Source organism: Macrotis lagotis, chromosome 4 (assembly GCF_037893015.1).
Source record: "Macrotis lagotis isolate mMagLag1 chromosome 4, bilby.v1.9.chrom.fasta, whole genome shotgun sequence".
In the NCBI taxonomy this organism is placed as follows: domain Eukaryota; kingdom Metazoa; phylum Chordata; class Mammalia; order Peramelemorphia; family Peramelidae; genus Macrotis; species Macrotis lagotis.
This window is the reverse complement of record NC_133661.1, coordinates 249,766,058-249,790,705: the sequence shown is the minus strand read 5'-3', so window position 1 is coordinate 249,790,705 and position 24,648 is coordinate 249,766,058. Positions and strand designations below refer to the sequence as shown.

Genomic DNA, 24,648 nt, shown 5'->3' with positions numbered 1-24,648 from the left:
AGTCCTTTCCCCGGATGCAGCCGGCATCCCCCGTCGCACACAGCCCCACGCCGTCCCCGAGGTCGCGCCCGTGGGACGAGCGAGTCCGTCAGCCGCAGTCTCTGGCCTCCCCTCTCGGAGAGGCGCAGTGGTACCACCCGCGCCCCCCTCCCCTCTCGCGTGGCGCCGCCCGCCGCGCTTCCGCCTGTTGCCGGGCCCTATATCCGGTGTCCGCCCGCCCTCGGCTCGGCCGCCGGATCGCGATGCTGTCCCGCTCGCGCTGCGTGTCCCGGGCGCTCAGCCGCTCGCTCTCCGCCTTCCAGAAGGTAGGAGCCGGCCGGGCCCGGAGCGGCGGCGGGCCCGCGGGGCGGGGGCCGGCCGGGCCCGGAGGCGGACGGGCCGCGGCCGGCCCGGGCACCAAGGGCACCGGGACGAGGAGGCCGCGACTCGGGGCCGCGCGCCCCGGCCCGGGGAGGCGGCAGGCGGCGCGCGGGGCCCCGTGACCCGGCCCCCAGGCGGCGCCTCCCGCCCGTGACCTTTACGGAGCCGCCGCGGCTGCCCCCGGCCCGGCCCCTGCCGTCCACGCCCCTGCGAAGGGCGGGGGCCCCGCGGGGCCGGCCCCGGGGGCGGCCGGCAGGAGAAGCCCCCGATGCGGGGCGGCCACGATTTAGGGGAGGCAGGGGCGCTGTTGTGCCTGTGGGGTTCTGTACCACTCACGTCTCAGAAAAGGGCAGGGCGGCCGAGACGCCTGATGCCAGGAGGACCTGGGTTCAAGTCCTCGGCCTGCAGCTGCGGCCTGCCCGCTTCAAACCACTTGACACACTGGCCCCTGTAAACGTCTTATATTTAATCAGCATTGGAATAGTTTGTGTGTGTGTGTGTGTTTTCCTGTCTTACCAATGCTTTCTCTCTCAACAGGGGAACTGCCCTTCAGGAAGGCGTTCCTTGCCTGGTAAGTTTTGCCCTTCTTAACAGTATTGAGGCCGTGAGCTTTTACATATTTGGTTTAAGGATGGATGAGCAGTTTTTCCACACGAGATTTATTGGGAATTATTTAGTTAGTAAACATTTCCTCTGTTGTAAGAGAAAATGAAATGCCAAACTGAAGAACTGAAAGAGCTTGTTGATGAATAGACTGGAGATGCACCCAGCTGGATCATTGTGGGTTCGTTTAGGTTAGCTCCAGGTTTCAAAAGAAGGGATGACTTTAGGATCATATCCAAATCCAGCATTTTGTCCCACCATGCCATGCTGCTTCAATCATTCAAACTAGGATGTATTATAGAGAATGCACTTATACAGAATCTATCGCTAGAAAATAGTTAAGTTTTGACACATTTTCACTCCCTTTTAGAATCTGTAGAGAGTTAGCATGAGTTCAGTTTCACTAGTATAAGGTCGATTTTTAAGCTCTTTCTTAACCAAGATAGGGAATAAAATGTTAGTGGCCCGAAAACAGAATAGCTTAAATGGTGCAACATAAGAATAAAATGTCAATGGAAGGACAACTTTGGAATAAAGTATTTTTACTTTTAAAACATACTTCCCCCCCCACCATAGACTGAAACAAGGAACAATGAAAAACAACCACAACCCCAGACCCTGTAAAAAAAAAAATAGTTGGGAGTCATGGCACATGTGATTGTATCTTTCTCTTATTTGCTGATTTGATAAAAGAAATGAAGACCCAAGTATAGTCATTTGCCCAAGGCCGCTCTGTTGCTTCTGTTGGCTGTTATCTTCATTCTCTTACTTCTGCTTTTTTCATTCAGCCTCACTTCAGGGATTTCTGAAAAAGGTCTCATGTCTAAGATATATAAGGGCCTGAATAAAAGAACTATTTCCCAGTTGGTCAAAGGTCAGAGTTATGAGTAGGCAGTTTCAGGGGAAGGAATTCAGGCTAATGAATGAGTGAAAAAAAAATAATTTATTTCACATAAAATTAGAGAATTACAAGTTAAAGCAATTCTAAGGTATTACCTTGAATCCATCACATTTACTATGATGATGAAAAAGGAAAATGATTTGCTAGAGGGTCTGTACAGAAAACAGATATATTTAGTGCATTGTTGATGGAACTGAAAACTATTCCAACCTTTTGGAGTGTGCTCAAAAAACTATTAAAACTGTGCATGCCCTTTGACCCAGCACTACTATTATTAGCCCAAGAGGTTAGTTTTAGAAAAAGCTGAGAAGACTTGTATGAACATCATGATACAAAGTGTGTTCAGTAGAACCAGTAGAACACTTTATACAGTAACAGCAATATTGAAAAGATGATCACTTTTGCAAGACTTAGTAACAATGACCAATCACAATTCTAAAGGATTCATGATGAAACTAGCCCTAACCACTTTCAAATGGAAAAATGATGGACTCAGTGCAAATTGAAACACTTTTTCTTTCTTATTGACCATGACCAACTCTGGATTTGTTTTGCATGACTACTTATTTTTATAATTTCTATTTTTCCTGCATTCTCAATGGGTATAGAGAATCTGAAACTGAAATAAAATTTAAAAAGTAATGCTGTTGAAACCCATTACCCAGTTTCTAATAGAGAGATAATATACTCAGGGGTGCAAAGTGAGACATCCATTTTCAAATGACTTTTGTAAAGATATATTTTGCTTGTTAGTGGATAGCTGAAACAAAAATTTTATTTTTCTCATTTTGGGGGGCTTGAGGGGAAGGGGGCAACAGACTGAAAAAAAGAAAAATGGGTCATCAGAGCATTATAAAAGGGAATACCTGCCAGAAGTAAGGTCACTAGAAAACATAAGTAGGACGACTTTGAAAATAACATGTTGAATTTATTAGTGGTGAGAAAAACATGTTTTTTGTAATACATGCTTGAATCTTTACATGAAATTTTCTTTCTATTCTACTTTGTATATGGTATACTCATCTTTTTTGGTGTTAAATTCAGAATTTATTAAAAAAAGGAAAAGTGCTGCTATGAATATTTTTATATAGCTTTCTTCTTTTTGCTTACTTACATCCTTAGGGCATAAACCTAAACGTAAATTTTTTTAGGTCAAAGGCATAAACCTTTTGTGACTTTTATTACATAATTCTTTATTTTTTTTTGCATAATCATATTAATTCACAGCTCCTCCAGCAATGTGTTAGTATGAGTTAGATTTTTCTACCACACACCTTGAGTTTTTCATCTTTTATCATCTTTGCTGTTTGGATGGATGTAATGTGGTAGCTTAGAGTTGTTTTGGTTATGATTTTTCTTATTGTTAGTAATTTTGAACAAGTTTTCTAGTGATTAACTGTTAATAGTACTTTCTGGACTCTTCATTATAATGTAGAACATGGGTGTCCAACCTTTTATTTTAGCTCTTCTCTATCACATATAGAATTTAATATTTACTTATAATGTAACCTATATTTACTACAATGTAACCTCTATTATCAATGGATATATAAATAAAATGTAATGATATCTGCATGAATGGGCTTTGGGGTCATGGGTTAGATACACCTGATTTAATCTTTGGCAAAATGGGGAAGATTAGATTGTAGAACAATTTGGGGATATGGAAAAGATTATTCTCTTTTTTTATTTTTATTTTATTTATATTCTGAATAGAAACACCAAAGAAGATGAAGAATTTTCATATGCATTTAGAACAGAAAAATGTTGTACTTGAAACTGAAGATTTATATTATGTATAGCTTATTTTTTAAAAAATTTATACTTAAATAAGTTACATATATATGGAAGTTATATAATACATATAAGTTCAAAACTACCCTACTAACCAGTTTTTTTCTGACTTTCCTTTTATGCCTTTCTTTGCATTAAAAAAATGTTTCAATGCCACTTTTTTCTCTTTTTTTGGGGGGGGGAACTACTCTATCCCTATCCCTCCTCACAGTGCTACTCCTTCCCATTGTGTGTGTGAGGGGATAGGGGAAACTTGTAACAAATATTTATAGTTGAAAAAATTCATCCTCAGTCCTCTGGAGTTGTAGTTAGATTTCACATTAATCAGAGTTCTTAAGTCTTTCAAAGTTCCCCTATCTTTACATTGTAGTTGAATAAATTGTTCCTGGTTCTTTACATTTCTCTCTGCATGAGTTCCTATAGACCTCAGGTTTCTCTGAAACTGTCCTTTTTGTCATTTCTCACTCAGTGATCTTCCGTTATATCCATATGCCATAATTTCCATATACCATAATTTGTTTAGTCATTCCCCAGTAGATGGGTATCTTCTTAGTCTCCAGTTGTTTGCTACTTCAAAAAGGGCTTAAATAGGGGATAGTTAGGTAGGAGCACTGGCCCTGAAATCAAGAGGACCTGAGTTCAAATACAGCCTCAGACACTTAATGTCTGACACTAGCTGTGTGATCTTGGACAAGTCACTTAACTCCATTGCCTCCCCCCTCCCCCCAAAAGAGCTTAAATAATTTTGTACACATAGGTTCTTTTCTTCTTTACTATCCCTGTGTTATTGACCTAGTAATACCTAATAGTGATATCATTGGCTCAAAAGATATGCACAGTTAAATGACATTTTGGCAATAGCTTTAAATGATTTTCCAGAAAGACCAGACCAGTTCACAGCTCTATTAATATGTGCATTAATGTGCCTAGTTTCCCAAAACCCCTCCAACATTACTCATTATCCTTTTTTGTCTTCATTCCCAAATCTGATGGTTGTGAGGTGGAACCTCAGAGCTGCTTTAATTTGTATTTCTATAATTATTAGTAATTTGAAGCATTTTCCCCCTAAGTTTGTTGATATCTTAGATTTCTTCCAGAGTTATTTTTGCCTTACTGAGAGCAACTAAGAGCTAAAAAGTGGTAGGCATTCTGTAGAACAATTTGGAACTATGTCCAAAGGGAGAAAAACCATGCATATCTTTTGAACTAGAAATGCCATTATTGGCATTGTTTTTTTGTATTCCAAAACAGACGAAAAACAGGAAGGAAAAGGACCTTATATGTATAAGGATATTTATAGCAGCTCTTTTCTGGTATCAGAGAACTGGAAATTAAGGGAATACCCATTAGTTGGAGAATATCTGAGCAAATTGTGTTAGGTGAATTTGATGGAGTGCTATTCTGCTATAAGATCAGGACCCTCTCAGTTAAACCTGAAAAGATTTACATGAGCAAGATGCAGTGGGACATTATATTATATACAAAGTAACAGGAATATTGTAGTATGATCAGCTTTGAATGACTTAACTTTCCTCAGCAGTGCTGTGACCCAAGACAGCTCTGAAGGACTTTGGATAAAAAATGCTATCCATTCCCAGAGAGAGAACTGACAGTGTCTGAATACAGATTGAAGCATACTTTTTTACTTTATTTTTCTTGAGGTTTTTTTTTTGGGGGGGGGGGTCTGTGTTTGCTTTTACAACATGACTATTATGGAAATGTTTTGCATGACTACACATTTTTAACCTATACCAAACTACTTGCTTTTTCAATGTGGGAGTGGGAGAGTGGGAAGAAGGGAGAGAATTTGGAACTCAAAGTTTTAAAAATGAATGTTAAAACTTGTTTTAACATGTAATTAGGGAAAAATAAAAAAATAGTAGAAGAAAGGATAATGGGGCTTGAATCAGAGAGGTAGAGAAATTGCCTGCTTATTCCCAAGAGAATAATTTTAAAGTATTATGTGCACTTGTATAACTTATATCAAATTGTTGGCCTTTTCAATGGGATGGGGTGGTAGGAGAAGTAGAAAAAGAAAGGAGAGATTTTGGAACTCAGTTAAAAATTGTACATGTATCTGGGGAAAAATAAAATGCTCAATAAACTAAAAATATTATGTATTACTGATTGAAGCTGATACTTATGTCCTATTTTAGAATTAGAGAGGAAGCAGAGGAAACTCCCAGTATTTTTCAATTAGTGATGAAGCAAAAACTGAGCTTTTCTGTTTTTTCTTTTTTTCTTGCAGTTATCTCCCTATGCCAGGGACCGATTTACCTTTGCAGTAAAAAGATTGTGTAAGTGTTATGTAGGAGGTGTGGGTATCCTTCCTAGTATATCTGTGACTTTTGATTTTTGACCTCTGGGCACAGAAATCATAGCTGTTGCTTTGAGGGTTTAAAATTATTCTTGATGACAGCTGGTTTTAACTTATGCTTGAAACGTAAAACGAAGTATATGTGTACAGTGTTTTCAGGAAACTGGGGGTTCTACAAGATTAGGAGAAAAAGTTCATTCCAATTGTATAAAAGCAAGCAGACAGGCAGCAAGGATTTATTAAATGCTCATTATGTGACAGTCACTGTGTTAAGCAGTGGACATACAAATAAAAACAAAAGTGAAACTAGCTCCTATCCTCAAAAAGCTTATATTTTGGAAAAAGTTGTTTGATTCCTTTTAGGTGTAACTGTATATCAGAGAAGATGCTCTCAATGGTTATTATAAAGGTCAACAGCTTCCTGGTTTTTGTTTCTGCTCTGTTAGAATCTTTAGGAACACCCTAACTACTCGAGTTCAATTTTTAAAAAAAAATCAAACCCAGTTTAATAATGTCTATTTTGATCTGAATATAGTGCCAATACATCTAACGCAAAGATACATAAGTTGGTTATTTACCATAATCTCACAACCAACAATGTTTCTGAGAAGGGTTGGGATTGATTTCTTCCCTTGAAAGTTATGGAGGAATAATGGAGGAATAAACTGGAGGTAATGAAGGTATAATGGAGGAATAAACTATGTTTAGAAAAAAAAGCTTCAGTAGAGCCTCCTAGAACTCAGTTGTTCTGAAGAACAAGAAGATCAATCTGGTTTCTCTGAATACAATTGCATTTATAGAATGTATAGTACGAGCTGAATTCTGTACTGGTCTTTGGTGCTCTAGAATTCTGAATAGGTCGGAGTATTACATATTATGTTCCTGTATGCAGAACTTGGAGAAAAGCTACTGAGTTGATTCCTGATTAACCCTTAGTTATAAATAGTGATCCTCTCCTCTGTCCCTTTCTTCTCCTTGAATTCCAGTACTTTAAGGGTGTGGGTTGGAGGAAATTTGGCAAGTAACTGTTTTAGTGGCTTTCAAATTAGTTTTCCAGGAAAGATCTACCATATCAAGAATCATCAGAAGTGTTTGAGGTCCTAATCAGTCTGTTCTTTTTGAATCACAGGATACTGATATTTGAAATCAAATTGAAACTACAGAGAAGTCACCAAAAAAAATTCCATGGCTTCTTTGGTAGAACACATAGCCATGGGATATGTAGTATAATATTTATAATCTGTAAATTACTCAGAATTTATAAATTTAATGTGGCCTGCCTTATCTGATCTCAATTTGTAAACTTGAGGGTAGGAATTCCATAGTATCTGGTATACTGTAACATTAATTGGATAAAAGAAAAAATTTAACTGAAAAGTAATGAACTGAATTCTTTTGTTGAGGCCTCAGGGATAGAGTTGTTCAGACTGGCATTTGAAAGAATAAGATCAATCTGGTTTCTTTTGCATAGTAGATTAAGTATGTGATATGTATTGAGTGCTGTAATAGCATATAAGACAGTTCTTTTGGAGTATTCTAACTATGAAGGAGAGCCACATGCATTTATAAAAAAAAATGGAAACTAAAAAAAAGGAATTTTCAAATGAGAAATATGCTGGTTAAAGAAGTTAATTTTTTTTTTCCTGTAGTGTAAATGACTCTGTCTTGAATATTCGCTTCTTCAGAACTACAGCAGCGTGCAGTAAGTACTTGTGAGTTAAACTGAGTTCCTTACCCTCTTGGGAGAGGAATTTGAGTGAAAAGCTAAACTGAATAGTGGTAGAAGATAGTTAATTGTTCATGTGACTTTTTTCCCTCCATATTTAGAGAATGATGTTATTACAATCAAGACTCCAGCATTTGCAGAGTCTGTCACAGAAGGGGATGTCAGGTGGGAGAAAGGTAAGATTTAGTCCTCTCCTTTTTATTCCTTATGTCCAAGTAAGCCATAATAAATATTTCTCCAGGTACTAAAAAAAAAAATCAAGTAAATATAAATGTATTTTGGTCAGTAGGATCCTTTATTTACTGTGTATTTTCTACAGGCATTTTAAGAAAATGACTTTATTTAACATATGCTTTTTATAATTTCCTCTTTTATTAAGTTTTCCCTCTCACAGACAAGTGCTTGTTTTTCAGCTGTTGGAGACACAGTCTCAGAAGATGAAGTGGTTTGTGAAATTGAAACTGATAAGGTAGGTTTAGTGTTTATTGAGTCTCTTTTTCTTGCTCTTCCCTTGGTTCCTTAGCTCATCAAAAGAGGAGTTGAAATGTAACTGTTATAGGGTCTGTTAATAGAATGGTTGAGTTTGTGAGTAGATATTGGATTGTTTTGGTTTTTTTCAAACTGGACCTGATTTCAGACTGTAACAATGCTTAGAAGGTCTCAATATTAAAATGGAAAATCTTTAAAGACTTATTTTGACCTTTATCTTGTGCCTGTCAGGTATTTTTAAAAGGAATTTGTTGTCTGTGGTTTCATAGCTTTTGTTTTTCTTGGAATGGGCTTGGGCTAGCTGCCAAATTAATCTTCTTAAAGTCTTTCTGTGTTCCAAATGCCTTCCTAACAACTCTCAATTCCTGTAGGCTAAGTACCAACTTCAACTTTTAAAGACCTTCCCTTCTGACTCCAACCCACATTTCTACACATTCATATAGAACTGTCTTATAAACCCTCTCATTTTCCAGCCAAACTGGCCTGCTTAGGTGTTCTCTCTTCAGGGATTCCCATTCCTGTTGCAATATTTTGCACAATTTTTCCTTCAAGGCTAAATAGAATGCACACCTTTAGAATTCTGAACTTTCTGTAATCATTCCTAATTGTCAATGTCCAGACCTCCTGAACTTATAGCATATTTTTTTGTATTTTACTGTCCTCGTGCATTTTGTTGTTTTCCTTCCCATCTCAACAGAATGTAAACTCCTTGAAGGCAGGGAAAATTTGGCTTTTGTTTCTGTATCTGCAGTGCCTGACACAGTGATGAACAAAAACTGAAAGTGCCGATTCCTTCAGTGTGTTTTTTGTTGAATACACTCTGGATTTATTACTGCTTTGTAAGAAAAAAACAGATGTCTTTTATCTCTTTTGTTTGACGTGCTTGCTGTTGTTTATACAATTGACTTGATGCTAGTACTGAATAAAAATGGACTCTTCCCCCAATTTTCTCTCTTTTTCAGACATCTGTTCAGGTTCCATCACCAGCAAATGGAGTAATTGAAGCCCTCTTGGTACCTGATGGAGGGAAAGTGGAAGGAGGAACCCCTCTGTTCACTCTCAGGAAAACTGGCGGTAAGGAAGGAGCTCCTGTTGTCATGGTCTCCAACACACCACCTTGGAGATGGGACTGAGAATAAAGTACTGATTCCCTCCCACCTCATAAGAACTCCTTGGCATTCCAGCCACCTTAGGTGAGGGAGTAAAAATGGCAGTATTTGTTCAGTGTGAACTTGAAGTGCCTCTGATAGATAAGGAATAGTCAAGAAGTAGAACACTTCCAAGTGCCCTCTCCTTGCCCATACATATTTCTTATTCTGCACCTTCTGTCTCTTCAAAAGAGAATACAGAGGATAGTCTAGAGGTAGGGAGTAGCACTGATAGAGAATATGATAGAATGTGTCTCCTCTTACATTTTGGTGGACTTGTCACTTAAGTTAACAAGATAAAGTAGCTTTGATGTTACAAACTGGTCATGAGAGAATTCTGGAGAACTACTTTCTAGGGATACCTGAAAGGTATCATCAAAAAGACACCCTGGAAAGTGACTCAAACAGGGTTGAGATATGCCAGTCTTCTCTATTTGTAAGTGAATGGAAAACTTTAAATGTCACTTGGATGTCACTACTTTTGTGACCATGAGCAAATAACATAACTTTCTTGGGCCTCAGGTTCCTTACCTCTTAGCCTAAATGACCTCTAAGGTTCCCTTCTAGTTCTGAATCTGTGATCCTATATATCTTTTAAAAGCTTGTTTATAAGAGTCTTACTCAGGCCATAAAAGTTGCAGACTGGCGACATTAGAAAAATGTCACTAGTTATTGAAGCTGTGTAACTGTTATACCTAGGTGCTCTGCTAGTATAGTAGATGTGGAAGTCATTTTTTTATCAGAGAGTAGAACTAACCTTTACAACTGGCTGGTTACATGAGCTTCAGAAAGATGAAACAAGAGTAAAAGAAGTGGTTCAGAGTGTAGGGTAGGACTTCCAGACAAGGAGACCATAGGAGGGGTGAAGGATTCAACTGCTAAGTCATTGCATGGTGGCATAAGGCCTAGGGAAGTATTCTCTGAACCCAGATAAGGGAGGGTCTTCCTCATCCAAGAGAACAGCAGCATATGTCTAGCATAATAGAAGTAGGGCATGTCCTTGGAGTAGAAGGGGTCACCTTGGGGACTGGGCCCAGAGAGATGGAAAGCAAATTTTTTAATGAACTGAGAGTCCTATCATATCTAGCAGCTGTTCTAACTCAAATCTACTATATGTAATATTATACTTACAGAATATACTTAAAAGTATAAAGTAGTTTGATCTTTCATACAACTGTAGTAGCATTTAGGTGAAGAATTGGAAGAGTTCTGTGCCTAGTAAAAAGATGACATGTTAAATTCTATTCTGGCTCTGTATCCATTAAGTCCAGGTTGCTTTCTTGATCATTCAGGGTCATTAAGAACCTTTGGAAAAAATGGAGAATTGAGATCAATTAAGGTTGGGAGTCATTCTTAAACCGGAGCCAGAAGGTGGAGAAGGAAGGGAAAGTGTAGTGAAGGATAAAAATTACCTTTTGAGTAATTCTAGATTCTGCCCTCTTATATTCTGTAGTTAAAAAAAAAAAGTCTCCTAAGTGGCTAAGAATTTGTCTTAATGTCTAATGGTAAAGTTTTAGTGGCTTAGTTAAAAAAATTTTCTACATATTAGTTTGTATGCGGGAGATGAGAGTTTATAAAGTGCTTTGAACTTGTAAGTCTTTCTGTATTTTATGAAGGTACTTGCCAAATAAAATCAATTTAGTGCATTCTGTTCTTAGAGATAGCAAATTACATGGAGTCAGTGGATGAGAATGTTAGTGACATTCAGAATAGTTTTTTTTTTTTTTTTACTTACAAAGCAGTAAAATATTCTATATGCTGTTTTAATTTGAATCCCCTCTTTTGGCTAGAAGTTTTGTGGAGGGAAGGGAATAAGCATGTCAGGCACTCTATTTATTTGATCTTCATTTGATCCTTACAACAGCCCTGTGAGGCAGGTGCTGCTGTTGTCCTCATTGTTTAAATGCAGGCAGCCTAATAAGTGTCTTGGGTCATATCTGAACTTGTATCTTCCTGACCTCAGTCTAGTGACTTCATCCACTATGCTTCCTAAGAATAATGATGATAACTAACATTTCTGTAGCACTCACTATATTATATTGAGCCAGGCACTGCGCTCAGGCATTTTGGTTATTGCTTCATTTGATCCTCACCTCTTGTGAGGTAGGTGCTGTTATTATACCCATTTTACTGATGAACAAGCAGAGAATCAGAAGTTAAGTGATTTGCCCAGGATCACACATCTAATTGAGTGTCTGAGATCAGGTTTGAACTCGCGTCTTCCTGACCATAGGCCCACTGTCCATTGTACCAACAGTTGCCCTAGAAAGAAAGAATTTTAATTTTTTTTAATACATTTTCTTGGGTAGGAGTTGAGAATATTTGTGATAATAGGAATATAATCACATAGGTGTAATCAGATATAGAAAATGTAAGGGGATTGTTGAAATCAGGGACATGTCTCATTCCTCTTTATTTCTTCCTACTATAGCAGAAGCACTAGAATAGTGCTAGAAGCACTCAATAAGGAGTGATCAATTGAAATAGAATTTAGAACAACAGGTTCTGTGTGGCTTTATTTTTTGATGTTTATTCCATTTTTTTACATATGTGTAATCAAAACATTTTTTTTAGCTGCTCCTGCTAAAGCCAAACCAGCTGAAGCTCCCCCTGCTGCAGCCCCTAAACCAGAGTCCGTGGCAGCTCCTCCTCCTCCCCCTCCCCCAGCTGCTGCATCTATACCCACCCAGATGCCCCCAGTGCCCCCTGTGTCATCACAACCTGTTGATACCAAACCTGGTAAGCAACTCCTTATGCCCATGGAAGTAAAAGTGGGGGTGGTTCATCAAGTTCAGTTGTCCCTTTTTGTAATTGCTCTTTCCAAGTCTGCAAGGGCTCTTTCCTTCTGAATGGTCTTCCTGTCAGGCCTGATTGGATCCTACACTGCAGTTTTTGGCAGCTTGTGTAACATCACTAGCACTTGTAGTCTACTTGATATTGTAAAGGACAAGAAGTGGCAGGAGAAATCACTTCCCTTCTGATTATTTATACCTTTTCTCCATTTCCAGTGTCTGCAGTAAAACCCTCTGCTGCTGTTTCAGCAGCAGAGCCAGGAGCTGGCAAAGGTGTGCGTTCAGAACATAGGGTAAGCTGCTGAGGACTAATGAATGCCAGGTTTAGGGTGATAAGGGCACTACTGAGGAGGGGGGGGTGTGGCGTGGTAGTGACAGCTTCCAGACTGCTACAACCAGATCAGCAACTTGCCTCAAGAAACTGCTGCCCAAAATTTGTCCCACTGAACCTATGATTCTGTAGGCTTCATTTATCTTTCCAGAGCTCATAACTCCTCATTGATATCAAAATATACTTTGAATTTGGATAAAATAGTTAAAATTCTTAGGCCAAAAGATTCATGTGGAATGGTGAGCCAGCTCAGAGAAGAAGCTGACAGAGAACATTTTCAGATTTCATCATGTCTCCAGAGTCTTAAGAAATGCTATTCTACCAGCTTTCTAGGGATGAGGAAAACAAAGGAGAGGTATGTGAGGAATTATTTAGGGTTGTCAGCACTGACTGAGGAGTTCTGTATCAGGCACAGATAATCAGCTTAGCAGCCAATTACATGTGTAAAGTTAATTTTGCCTCATAGATATCTCATTAACTTCTCCCCCAGCAACAACCCTGGCCCACAACCAATCTCTAAAGAGATAGCACAAATGGCAGAAAGAATAATGAATTTGGACCTGGATTTCTAACCCCATTCCTGACACTAAAGATGACGTAGGGCAAGTCATTCATATGAATCTGCTTTCTCAACTGCAAAAGATATAACAAGATTTATATTACATATATGTTATAAGAAAAATCCTCTTATTGTAAAGTGTCTTAAAGGTTGCTGCTACTATAGTGTGAGTCATGGCAGATAGAGAGCTGGCCTCAAAGCCAGGACGACTGGGCTGTTGGAACCCAGTCTGGCTTCTGTCCTTATTGGCAGTGTGACCCTCAGTATGACAACCTCTCAGGATTGTGGGGCAGAGGTGTCAAACTCCCTAGCAGAATTTGACTGAAATTTAATTAAGAAATATTTAACAAGACTAAAAATATAGTAGAAAAGAGATTAATATTAGTATGTAGTTTTCTAATATGACCCCTTTTCTACCCAGCTTCCAACCTCTCTCAGAGGTTCCCTGTTTGATTGAAATCACAGACCCAGTTCCTCTCCTTGTCCCTGTTATCATGTTAGAGGTAAACAATAATAGCGAACATTCATATTGTGTGCTAAGCACGATCCTAAGTGCTTTACAACTAGTAAGTTGAAATGAACTGTCTAGACATGCCCTTTGTATTTGTCTGCAAGGCCTCTAGAAGCATTGGCTTGAACACCTGAGAGAGGTGATTTAGGGAGTGCTACTAAGCAGGGATGCCCCACACACTAGTCAATAGATTGTTGCTGCTGTTGTTAGGACAAACATCAAGTGTGGGCAAGAGTATGGGTTTTCTTGCCTGACAAAGCAGCACCATCTAGAAAAACTGCCACTTTAGAAGTGCTGGTGTCTGATTTCCTTTGCATGTCATCTTTCCACAAGTAGTTGATCTTGTGCATGACTCGAGTTTGATTTTAAAATCAAACCATTTCCTGGGCCCCAGAGCCAGAAAAGACTTACAGGTGAATCTAAGCAAGTAAGATCTCCTTATTTTTTAAATACCACCACTGAAAAGGGCAGAGTAAGACACCCTGTTGTGTGGAATTACACCTCCTACTTGTTTCTTCAGCCCTGTGCCTTCCAGTGCTGATACTGTTTTGAGCTAAACTGGGATCAGAATTGATTTCAAACAGTTCAGTGTTTTCAAGGCTCACCCTCTTTTATTTTTTAGGTAAAAATGAACAGGATGCGACAACGAATTGCTCAACGTCTAAAGGAGGCCCAAAATACATGTGCAATGCTGACCACTTTCAATGAGATTGATATGAGGTAGGAACTGTAACCCCATCTCTTAAGTATTTGGAGAATGTAGAAGCAGTGGTCATTATCCTGGACTTAGAAGGGATTCCAATGTTGATATCAAGAAGAAAAGGTTTCCAACAGTGGATTGTTTTCTTTTCTAATTGATTCTCCAGGTATTATATATGCCTCTCAGATTCTTCACATTTGAAGACAAGAGGGCAGCAAATCTTTAAATATATTCATAGTGGCAGGTATATTTGAGCAGATAGAAAGAAGATGAATTAAGCCATTGCCACACTGAGGTTATATTATAAAGTGAAAGGCACACTAAATTGGAATTCAGAAGGCTTTTGTTGTGGCTGATCAGCCATGTCCAACTCTTTTCATCTCCTTTTGGAGTTTTCTTGGCATAGATAATGGTGTGACCATTTCCTTCTCTAGATCATTTTATAGATGAGAAAAACTGAGGCAAACAATTATGTGATTTTCCCAGGATCACACAGCTAGTAAATGTCTGAGGTCTTCCTGACTCCAGAGAGGTAACTCTTCACTTTGCCACTTAGTTGAACCTGCCTAGTCTCTGCTCTCTATTTAACTGTGAATTTGAATAGATCTCATATTACCTCTTAAAGTTTTTTTATATGTAAATGAAAAACTAAAAGTTTCCACTGTTAGCTTCTTTCAAATCAGAATGTATAACTACTATTATTTTTATATTCCCCTGGGCCTTCAATTTATTCCTAATAAAATATGGCCAGCATTCCCTGTATCAGCACACCTCTGTTTTGATACCAGATCTAGTGAATATTCTTCTGGGTCTAAAATCCCAGCTTTCTATGAAGTGACTGTTAGTAAGAGAATCCTGAAATCAAAATTCTACTTTCAAACTGTTCCCCATTTCTATGTCCAAGTCAGAGTGATTTATTCAAGCCAGAAAATACAGTTCTTTTCTGTTCTGTTTTTCTCTAAACTGGGGTAGAGATTTTACAAAATAGGATTTAGATCTGTGTTCCCAAATAAAAAGATAGAATTTGTTTATTGTTCATTTGAAACTGTCCCTATTGGTTCCCATTGACTCTTGACAAATTAAAAGTTGGTCTTTCCTTAGGATTGTGAGAGATCAGCTTATCAGCACTGCTTCTCTACTTCTAGTAAGCATTTTGCTTTCCTTTTGTCAATTTTTTTTGGGGAAATATCCAGCATTTCAAAGAGGAATTTGATTTTTGAGGAAGATAGGGAGTTTATGGATAACTATCCATGGTGTGTTTTCTGACACTTTCCAGTGTTAAGATTTCCAAGTGTGTTACTTGTTCTAATGACCAGGAGAAATTGAGGCAGGACCTGAGGGGTTTTTCTTTCTTATGAGCTACAAGAATATTCTGTCCATTTGAAGCAGAGAAGGATTTTGTGGTAATGGATTAGAAGGGAAAACAGCTTGCATTACAATGCATTAAGGCTAAATTGTACATAAATTGAATTGTACTTTGAAATTCTACCCAATTCCTTAAGACAAAACATGTAAATATTTGTGGCTGTGAAAGATAGCATTGACAAAACAGAAGGGGAAATGCAGTATCTCCAGCTCTTGTTGGTAGCTAATCGAGGTGTCACTTTACACTGACCTGGGGTCTCAGTACATCTAGTAATCAGGTTTGGTTTGATTGCCCTTAGTGTTTATGCCATTGTCTCACTCAAAAGGGGCTTCTCTGAGACCACCTCCTCTCCCTAGTTGCCTCAGTCTCTGTTACCAAGGGTCAGGACTCAGAAATAGAAACTCCTTAATGACCAAGGCAATAGAATTTGGGTAGGTTTGAGAGCAAAGATGTTTATCACTTCTCTTTCTCTCTTCTGTAGCTCTTGTGTCTTGGGAACAAGTAATGTCTTTAGGGTGGTAATCCTAGTAGTAAATAAGGTTAGGCTCAGGAAAACATTGTAAACCCAATCAGCCCCTCTAGGAAAACTTCCTTTTTCAAAGACAAAAAGGTCTGGAGGGGAGAGTTAAAGTTGTGCCATATCTTATCTTTCACTTTAATATTATATTAGGCCTATTACATAGGGAGAACTAAGCTTTGGAACTGAGACAGACCTAAATTCAATTTCCATCACAGGAATCTATTCCGATAAGTACAAACATCTCAGTGATAAAATTAGGGGAAAAGCCATTTCCCAGACTCTATAGTGCCTGGCGGGGGGGCGGGGACGGACAGGGAGATAGCAGGTGGATAGAGACCTTATGTCTTTCCAAAGGCTTCTCAGAAAGTTCTGCTTTCCCTATTAGAAGAAAAAGACTGAAGCTGAAAGTCCCAAGCTTTGTGTAAGACAAAACCCCATTTCTTAAAGATCATGCCACAGGGGTGGCTAGGTGGCATAGTGGATAGAGCACCGGCTCTGGAGTCAGTAGTACCTGGGTTCAAATCCGGTCTCAGACACTCGATAATTACCTAGCTGTGTGGCCTTGGGCAAGCCACTTAACCTCATTTGCCTTGCAAAACCTAAAAAAAATATATATATATATATATATATCATGCCACATATCTGGCATAGTGAATCTGAAAAGGTGGGGAACATATTTTTTGTTCAGTGTGACACCTGAAAGGGTACCACATTATTTTAATAACCATCCCAAGAATTATCATGGCCTGCTTTGGGTACAGTTTGTAGAACCTTGAATGAATAGTTAATTTGCTAACTGAGGGGTCTATTGTCAATCCGGTGAGTTAAAATGCCCTAGCCAAAAAAAGAACAAGGAACATAATAGATGTAAATCATGCCCTAGTTTTGGGGCCCTTGAAAAATATTTTTTCTAATAAAAGTGCTTTTTCTACCTGGATCCTTAGCACACAGACACATTATAATTTTTTTGTTTGAGTTCTCTGCCAAAGAAAAGCTATACAATGACTTTTGAAAAAATGATGGGAAAGAAAGAACTGATATTTATAATTATGTATTGGGTAGTTTCACATATATATCTGTCAGATGTTGGCCTTCTCTAATGCAGGTTGGGAAGGAGGGAAACAGCTTGGAGCTTAAATATCTTTAAAAAAAAAGAAAAACTGGGACACTTAGAAAAATTGGTGACCTTAAAAGGATCTACAATATATTAGAGGCAGATTGACATTGATAACTTTTCCTCATTGTACTGGAACAAATTAATCATGATGACCTTTTGTGAATTATTTCACAGTTTGTTTAAAGAAAACAGACTAGAGAAGTTGGAAGTTTTAGTAGAATGCATGCCTAATCTATTCTTTTTTTTTTTTAGTGTTTTTGTTTTTTTGGGGGGGGGGGTAAGGCAATAGGGTTAAATGGCTTGCCCAAGGCCACACAGCTAGGTAAATATCGAGTGTCTGAGGCCGGATTTGAACTCAGGTACTCCTGACTCCAGGGCCGGTGCTCTATCCACTGTGCCACCTAGCCGCCCTAATCTATTCTTAAGTAAAAATTTGTGATTTCTTTGGTGGAGGTTCCTTCATTGAATTGTTGTGGCCAGAAAGAATAACCTAGAGGCCAATAATCTGGTGATAAGCCTCTCTGAATTTAGTTAGATTAGCCCTTGGATGGCAATAATGATAGTTCTGAGGCCATAACCTGACTTTGGTAATCCAAGATCAGTCTCATACCACAAGGAGGTACTGGAGTTGGACTTTAAATGAAGCTAGAAATTGTGAAGTTAAAAATATGTAAAAAATAAGCATGTGATTCTTCCCTTGTGTTTATGCAACGTGTTTTTGCAGTAACATTCAGGAGATGCGGGCCCGACACAAAGAGAGTTTTCTGAAAAAACACAACCTGAAATTAGGGTTCATGTCAGCATTTGTGAAGGCCTCTGCTTTTGCCTTACAGGAGCAGCCAGTGGTGAATGCAGGTGAGTCCACTTGGGCCAGGATGCACATATACAAACTAAGTCTTTCTTTATTGACATAGAAAAATGAATGTTTTATAGAAGAGCTTTCTTATTATATTCCTCATTATTAGCTTCTTAAAACAATAGTATAGCATGTTTTTTAACCTACATGTCAATTCTCCCATAGGTCAGAAAACATGATTTTCATTTCCACAGAAAAATGTTAGAGTTATCCTGGTAGCAAGCAGCTCTTGTAGGGGGAAGGGGGAAAGGGAATCCATTGTCTTTATACTGTACCTAGTGTGGGCCAGGCATTGTTCACTCTCACAAATATTACCATGTGATCCTTACAACAACTCTGCAAGATTGGTGCAATGATCCCCATTTTGCAGTTGAGGAAATTGAGGCAAACAAAGGTTAATTGACTTGCCCAGGATCACACAGCTAATAAATATCTCTGAGGGCAGAGCTGAACTTCTGGACTCTAGATCCAGTGTTTTATTATTGTTCTTCCAGCTGCCTCTTGGGAGGCCTTATTCATGCCCAAATTATCTCAGGAAGGAAGCTCATAAGGGCATCATCCTTCACCCACCCTCAGTGTTATCTAAGAAAGTGACCTCTGTATATGACGCATGTTCCATGGCAACCTTTGGTCTTTTGGGAATGAATTTACTGGGAGGAGTCTTTGTGCTGCTTCTGGTTTTTTGGATTTGAATCCTTCATCAGCTCTCTAATAGAATTCAATCTTGTTTTTATTTACCTTAGAAGTTTTTATTCAGGAAGATTGTCTCATTTTTTTCCTTTCACTTACATTCCTTTCTTCCCCCAGTAGATGGGGATGAGTCAAAGACCCTTTTACTACCCATCTGGGGACCCATAGGTCCCAAAGAACTGTAGAGAGGAATAAGCATGCATTTTTTAAAAAATGAAAATATTTAAATAAATTTTATTTTTTATTGCTCTGAACTTGACAGATTAATATGAATGCTTCTATGTACAATAAACAAAAAATGAATCTTACGTATAACTGCAAATCTCTATTACTTATAGCTGACTTTTTTTAAAAGCATATAATAAATTCAGCATGTTTCAGAATTGTCTAGTTTGTTTCTTCTTCTGAGTCTAACCTCTGTTCTCCTCTGTACTTTTGAAAAAATTGCTCCAGTGACCTCTTCTTTGGGGGAGGTCCTTCATTCTCTCTCACACCATCTCCTCTCAGTAAAAACTGAAACAACCCCCTCTTTGTAACAGTTATAATCAAGCAAAACAAATCCACACTTTGACTATATTTGAAAGGTAGATATCATCTTTCATTAATCTTCTGCAGTGATGGTTAGTATAATAAGTCTTTCAAGATATTTTTCTTTACAGTGTTGTAGAAGTCATCATATAAAGTGTTTATGGATCTGCCCACTTTGTTCAGCTATTCACAAATATCTTTCCAGGTTTTTTCTGAGTCCCTTCTTCATTCTTATGATGCAATAATATCATATTGTTATGTCATAATTTGTTCAGGCAGCAAGATGGTGCAATGAATAGAGCCCTTGACCTGGAGTCAGGAAGATTTGAGTTCAGATTTGACCTTAGACACTTCCTTTTCTTCCCTACCCCCCTCAGTCATCCCTCAATTGAGGAAATGTTCCATTACATATTTTTGCATATATAAATCCTTTCCTTTTGACTTTGAGCAACTCATTTAACCTCTTTCTGCCTGTCTTTCCTCACCTTTAAAATGGAAATAATAATGGCACCTACCTCCCAGAGTTGCAAGAATCAGATGAGGCCATGTTTGTAAAGTGCTTAGTTCAGCACCTGGTACAGAGTAGACACTATATACATGCTAGTTTCATTCTCTGTTCTCCTTTTTAACCATTCTTCAATTGATGGGCACCCCCAAATTTTCTATTGGATTAGGCACTAGAGATTCAAAGACAAAGGAAGAATAGGGTCTCTCCTCCAGGAGCTTGCCCTTTTCAGTTGTTCCACCTTTGTAAGTGTCTTATTTTTGTTCAGTGGCATTCAGCTCTTGGGCTTTTCTTGGCAAAAATATTGGGGAGAGGTTTACCATTTATAGAAAAGAAAGCTGAGGCAAGCAGGGTGAAGTGACTTACCCAGGGTGACTCTTCTAATAAGTGTCTAAAGCCTGTTTTGAACATGGGAAGACTAGTCTTTTTGACTCTAGGCCTGGTGCTCTGTCCTCTGTGCCATTCAGAAGTAGACATTATTGACTTCTCTCACTATTCATAGGCAGGCAAAACAGTGGATGTAGCTTTCAACTGATACAGTTTTCATTCTTTATTTGGAACGTGGAGAAGCTGCCCTCTTGTTCTTGTTAGGTTAGAAAGAAGGGCATATTGTTTTCCTTCTTAAATTAAGGGATACTGTTCTTACCCCTCAGCTAAAAGAATAAGGTTTTGTTAAGGGTGTTGATAAGGTTTATTGAGTACTTACTCTGTGCCAGGAAGTATATTAAGGAAATATTGGAAGATGCAAAAGAAGAAAGTGTTGGTACCTAAGAAAGGGAATAATGGTGATTGGAGCAAGAAGAGGGAAAAAATGAGCTTTGTCTTACAAACATTCCCTTATCTCCACATCACCCCTTACACTGGGGGGGGGGAGTGTGTATAAATAACCTTTGCTTTTTGTTTCATAGTGATTGATGACACAACCAAAGAGATGGTATATAGAGATTATATCGACATCAGTGTTGCTGTGGCCACTCCACGGGTATGTAATTTGGGACATTGCTTCCGAGATTTGGAGACATTTACATGGAGGTACTATGTTCTTTTTCTTCAGTAGAGATCAAGGAGACCTGGTTTAAGAGAAGCCTATACTGACTTTCTTTAGAGTCTGCCTTATCAGATCAGGCCTGATCTCCGTACTCTTCTGAATTTCCATATTCTATGGATAATAGTGAAACATTGTATTGTTTAAGGGAAAGTGCTGTCCTCTTTGGAAGCAGTACAACTAGATTGAGAATCTGGTCCATCCCTCATTTGGACAAGTTCTTTAATTTTGGTGTCTTATTTTCCTATCTCTACAAGGTTTTTCCAGTAATATTAATGAATTAACATTATAAAAATACCTTCTGCTCCTCAGAGGAAAAAGTGTTAAATAAAGGTCACTAAGTACAAAGGATACTTTTTTATTCACTCTTTAATCCAATGCTTCACTTCCTCTAGGGACTTGTGGTGCCAGTTATTAGGAATGTGGAAACTATGAATTTTGCAGATATTGAACGAACCATAAATGAGCTTGGAGAGAAGGTAAAATTCAATGAAAAATGTAAACAGTTTACTGGGAAGGTTTAGTGGGAGGGCAACAAAAGCTGAAGATGCCTAGCACCAGCCTTTTCATGACTGTGCTCATTGGTGACCCGAAGATAAAATGAAAGGAGGTGGGAGGTTGAAAGGCAGAAGAGCCACTTGTTATGGGGTGTCATTTTAGTTTGAACTTGTAAGAGAACATCTTCATAAATAAATAAAGCCTTTGCTTTAAGGGAAGCTTTTTAGATTCATCTCAGTTGAAGAACTTAGAAATTGAATCAGATTCTCAGTATCTGCTTAGAACATGAGTGAATTGCCTCATAAATGAGGATCCAGATAATTATTTGTTCACCTTGTGGAGAGGTACAATCTAGTTTTGAAATTGGTCTTTTTCAGGCTAGAAAGAATGAACTTGCTATAGAAGATATGGATGGTGGCACTTTCACAATCAGTAATGGAGGAGTCTTTGGTTCCCTCTTTGGAACTCCCATCATCAACCCCCCTCAGTCAGCCATCTTGGGCATGCATGGCATTTTTGATAGACCTGTTGCTGTTGGAGGCAAGGTAGGAACTGCACTTGTCCTGTACCATGAGGTTTCAGGGTGTGACTTGTGTAGAATCTTCTGATATAGAGGGAAATTCAACCTTTGTCTAGTTTAGCTATACTGATGTAGATTTATGGAAACTTCATCACAGTCCTTCGAAGTTCTCCTGCATAGTTCTAGAGACTATGGGAGAAGTTAACGCTCCTTCACCTGAGATAAGCCAAAAGGTGTTCAAATCTTGCCCTGTACTTAGTAATGTGCTAAGCACTGTAGTGGTTCAGAAGCAGAGTCCCTTCTCACAAGGGCTGGTGGAGAGAGAACTGTAAAAATCGAAATGACTATAAAATTGTGTGCTGTGGGAGACCGGGAAAAACAAAGGAGGTGTTGTGTGAACTGGGCCTTAAAATGTGGCTGGGGTTTGAGCAGGTGGAAGGAAAAGAAGAGGGTCTCAGGGTGTGCTGAGATGAGCAGCAGGATAGCCTAAGAGCAAATTTCAGAATTCTCTGGCCTTCTAAGAGTTCCTAGGAGAGAGAAGAGTGCCTGCAGAGTTACTTTGTCAAGGAACAGCACCGAGTGGGGTACCATCTTAGGAGCCAGATTTGATCTGCACAGTTCTGGAGGGCACTGCCATTTAGACCTGGATCTTGTGAGCTGTTTCTCATGTCCCATACAATACAAGAAAGATTATCCCTCTTTCTCTTCTCTACAGGTGGAAGTGCGGCCCATGATGTATGTAGCACTGACTTATGACCACCGACTGATTGATGGTAGAGAGGCAGTGACTTTCCTTCGAAAAATCAAGGCAGCAGTGGAGGATCCTCGTGTCCTGCTACTTGACCTTTAGGGAGAATCCCACTCCCTAAAGGTCCAACTCACAGAGACTGAAAACCAGTCTTCCCCTCCCCCTCATGTGTACTTGGGTCAGCCAGGTGGGAGACAGCCCCATGTGCTGTTGGCCTAAGGGAAGCCAGGGCACCAGGTAACCAGCAGTTGCAGCTCCTTTTAGGGCATCCTGTCCTCCTCTCCACTACCTTTGTCTTAACACAAATGCTCTTACTTATTATGCTGAAAGTGGGGAGAGGGGGAGAGAGTATTGATGGAGCCTCTTTAATATCCTAGCCTTTCTCCCATGCATCCTCCCCAGAGATGATTTTGCTTTTTCCTATGGCAGCATATAATAGAAAAACCACTAGAGATATTGTAATTCCTCTGTCTTACACCGGCCCAGTTTTCAAAAATCCAGCATCCTCAGTGGCACAGGAGGAAGATCCTGGCTCCCACCATTATGAAAATATAGCCTTGGCTCTGATCTTTCCAATTCTGGGCCCTGTGCAAAGTTTCTTTACTCAAAAACAGGGAAAGAGGTGCTGCTTTGGTTATTAAAGGGTACCTCCCTGCTTAGTTAGGTAGCCTTGATTGACTTTAAAAATGCCTCTTTTACCTCTATTGGGAAGCACAGCCCCCACATGGTCTAAGGTTGTGGGGAGGGGGTGGGTGAAGGCAGTGAGGCACTCTTGTCTCCAGAGATGAGAGTGCATCAGTTTCCCACTTAGACCTTGGGTCGTCTCCCCAGAAAGATCTGTCTCTGCACAACCATGCACAGTCCTGCTGTGCTCCACCTGCCTTTCTCTATAAGTTCCTAGCAATCATACCAGCAGAGGGACTGCATCTAGAACCATCTTCATCCTTGGAACAGTTGGACCTTGGAGCCAGTGAAGGGAGAGTTTGGTTGAGGGGGATAGAAGGTCTCTAGTAAAATGTTGCTGCCTGTTGTTTCTTTGGACTTCTGCTTGGAAGTTCAGATTGGTCTTCTACCCCATGAAGATGGATGAGCTAAGCATGACAAATTTTGGTCTGTGTGTGAGCTGGCAGGGGAGAGGAAGCAGTGTTGACTCCGGGATAAGGATGGTCCACCTTAGGGAGAAGCCAGCTGTGAGTTGTTAGTGTAAAATAATGAGTTATCTATCTTTAAAGTACTGCCCTATGTTGGTGGGCAAAAATCATTGAGGTCCCTTGGAAAATGTATGTAATTCCTATTGTGAGGGCTACTAGAAATCCATCAATATGTATCCAATGATTCCCCAGTTCTGAGGCTGCTGGAACTGAGGGGGACATTTATTAGGGCCCAGCATGAGAGGGATGAGGAGGGTGGAATCCAGTACTGAGTGCCTGCGGTGTCTACTACTCTATCTCCAATATACAGATCTTGTAATTAAAATATTTAAAGAAACCAATTTTAAATGAAATTAAAGGGGAAATGTTCTCAACCAGTGTCTTGACTTCTGACCTCCTCTCTATAAAGAAAAAGGGTTTTAGGGTCACAACCTGTTCTTTCCACTTTTCTCCCAATACCTTTGGAGTAAGTTAGCCACAATTTTGAGATGGATCGTAAGATAAGAACTATGCTACTGGATGCTCACTTTGAGACTTGAACAATCTCCTAGCCAGTGCCTCTCTTCTGTTCCAGAGCATCCTCTCCATTGCCTTTGTGTCTCAGTTTACTTTTCCTATCAATTTTTTTTGGGGGGGGGTTAAGTGACTTGCCCAAGGTCACAGCTAAGTAAGTATTAAGTGAGGTCTGATTTGAACTCAGGTCCTCCTGACTCCAGGGCTAGTGCTCTATCCACTGCACCATCTAGCTGTCCCTCCTCAGTCACTCTTTCCCCAAACTAGATACAAGTGTAGTGTAATGGGCACATGACCTTCAGTGATGTGTTCAGCCACAGCTGATTGCCATTCACAAGGGCTAGAAACATACTTGGATGG

The 24,648-nt window shown here is 39.4% G+C and overlaps 1 protein-coding gene across 1 annotated transcript; it reads left to right on the top strand.

The window, feature by feature from the left end:
* The first annotated feature begins 209 nt into the window (after window positions 1-209).
* Window positions 210-24,374, top strand: DLST (dihydrolipoamide S-succinyltransferase). Its single transcript, XM_074235713.1, has 15 exons — window positions 210-305; window positions 898-931; window positions 5,907-5,955; window positions 7,625-7,677; window positions 7,803-7,877; window positions 8,115-8,170; window positions 9,153-9,264; window positions 11,913-12,077; window positions 12,347-12,423; window positions 14,154-14,251; window positions 17,959-18,089; window positions 20,722-20,795; window positions 21,254-21,337; window positions 21,734-21,901; window positions 22,592-24,374. Exons 1-15 carry the CDS (start codon window positions 243-245, stop codon window positions 22,724-22,726), a joined length of 1,374 nt encoding a protein of 457 aa, XP_074091814.1. The 5' UTR covers window positions 210-242; the 3' UTR covers window positions 22,727-24,374.
* The last annotated feature ends 274 nt before the right edge of the window (window positions 24,375-24,648 follow it).

What these genes read in the sequence shown, in the direction of transcription:
- DLST (XM_074235713.1), top strand. Translation starts at nt 243, where the DNA reads ATGCTGTCCCGCTCGCGCTGCGTGTCCCGGGCGCTCAGCCGCTCGCTC. An exon ending in ACCTGTTGATACCAAACCTG is followed by an intron (nt 12,078 to 12,346) that starts GTAAGCAACTCC and finishes CTCCATTTCCAG; the next exon opens with TGTCTGCAGTAAAACCCTCT. An exon ending in GTGTGCGTTCAGAACATAGG is followed by an intron (nt 12,424 to 14,153) that starts GTAAGCTGCTGA and finishes TTTATTTTTTAG; the next exon opens with GTAAAAATGAACAGGATGCG.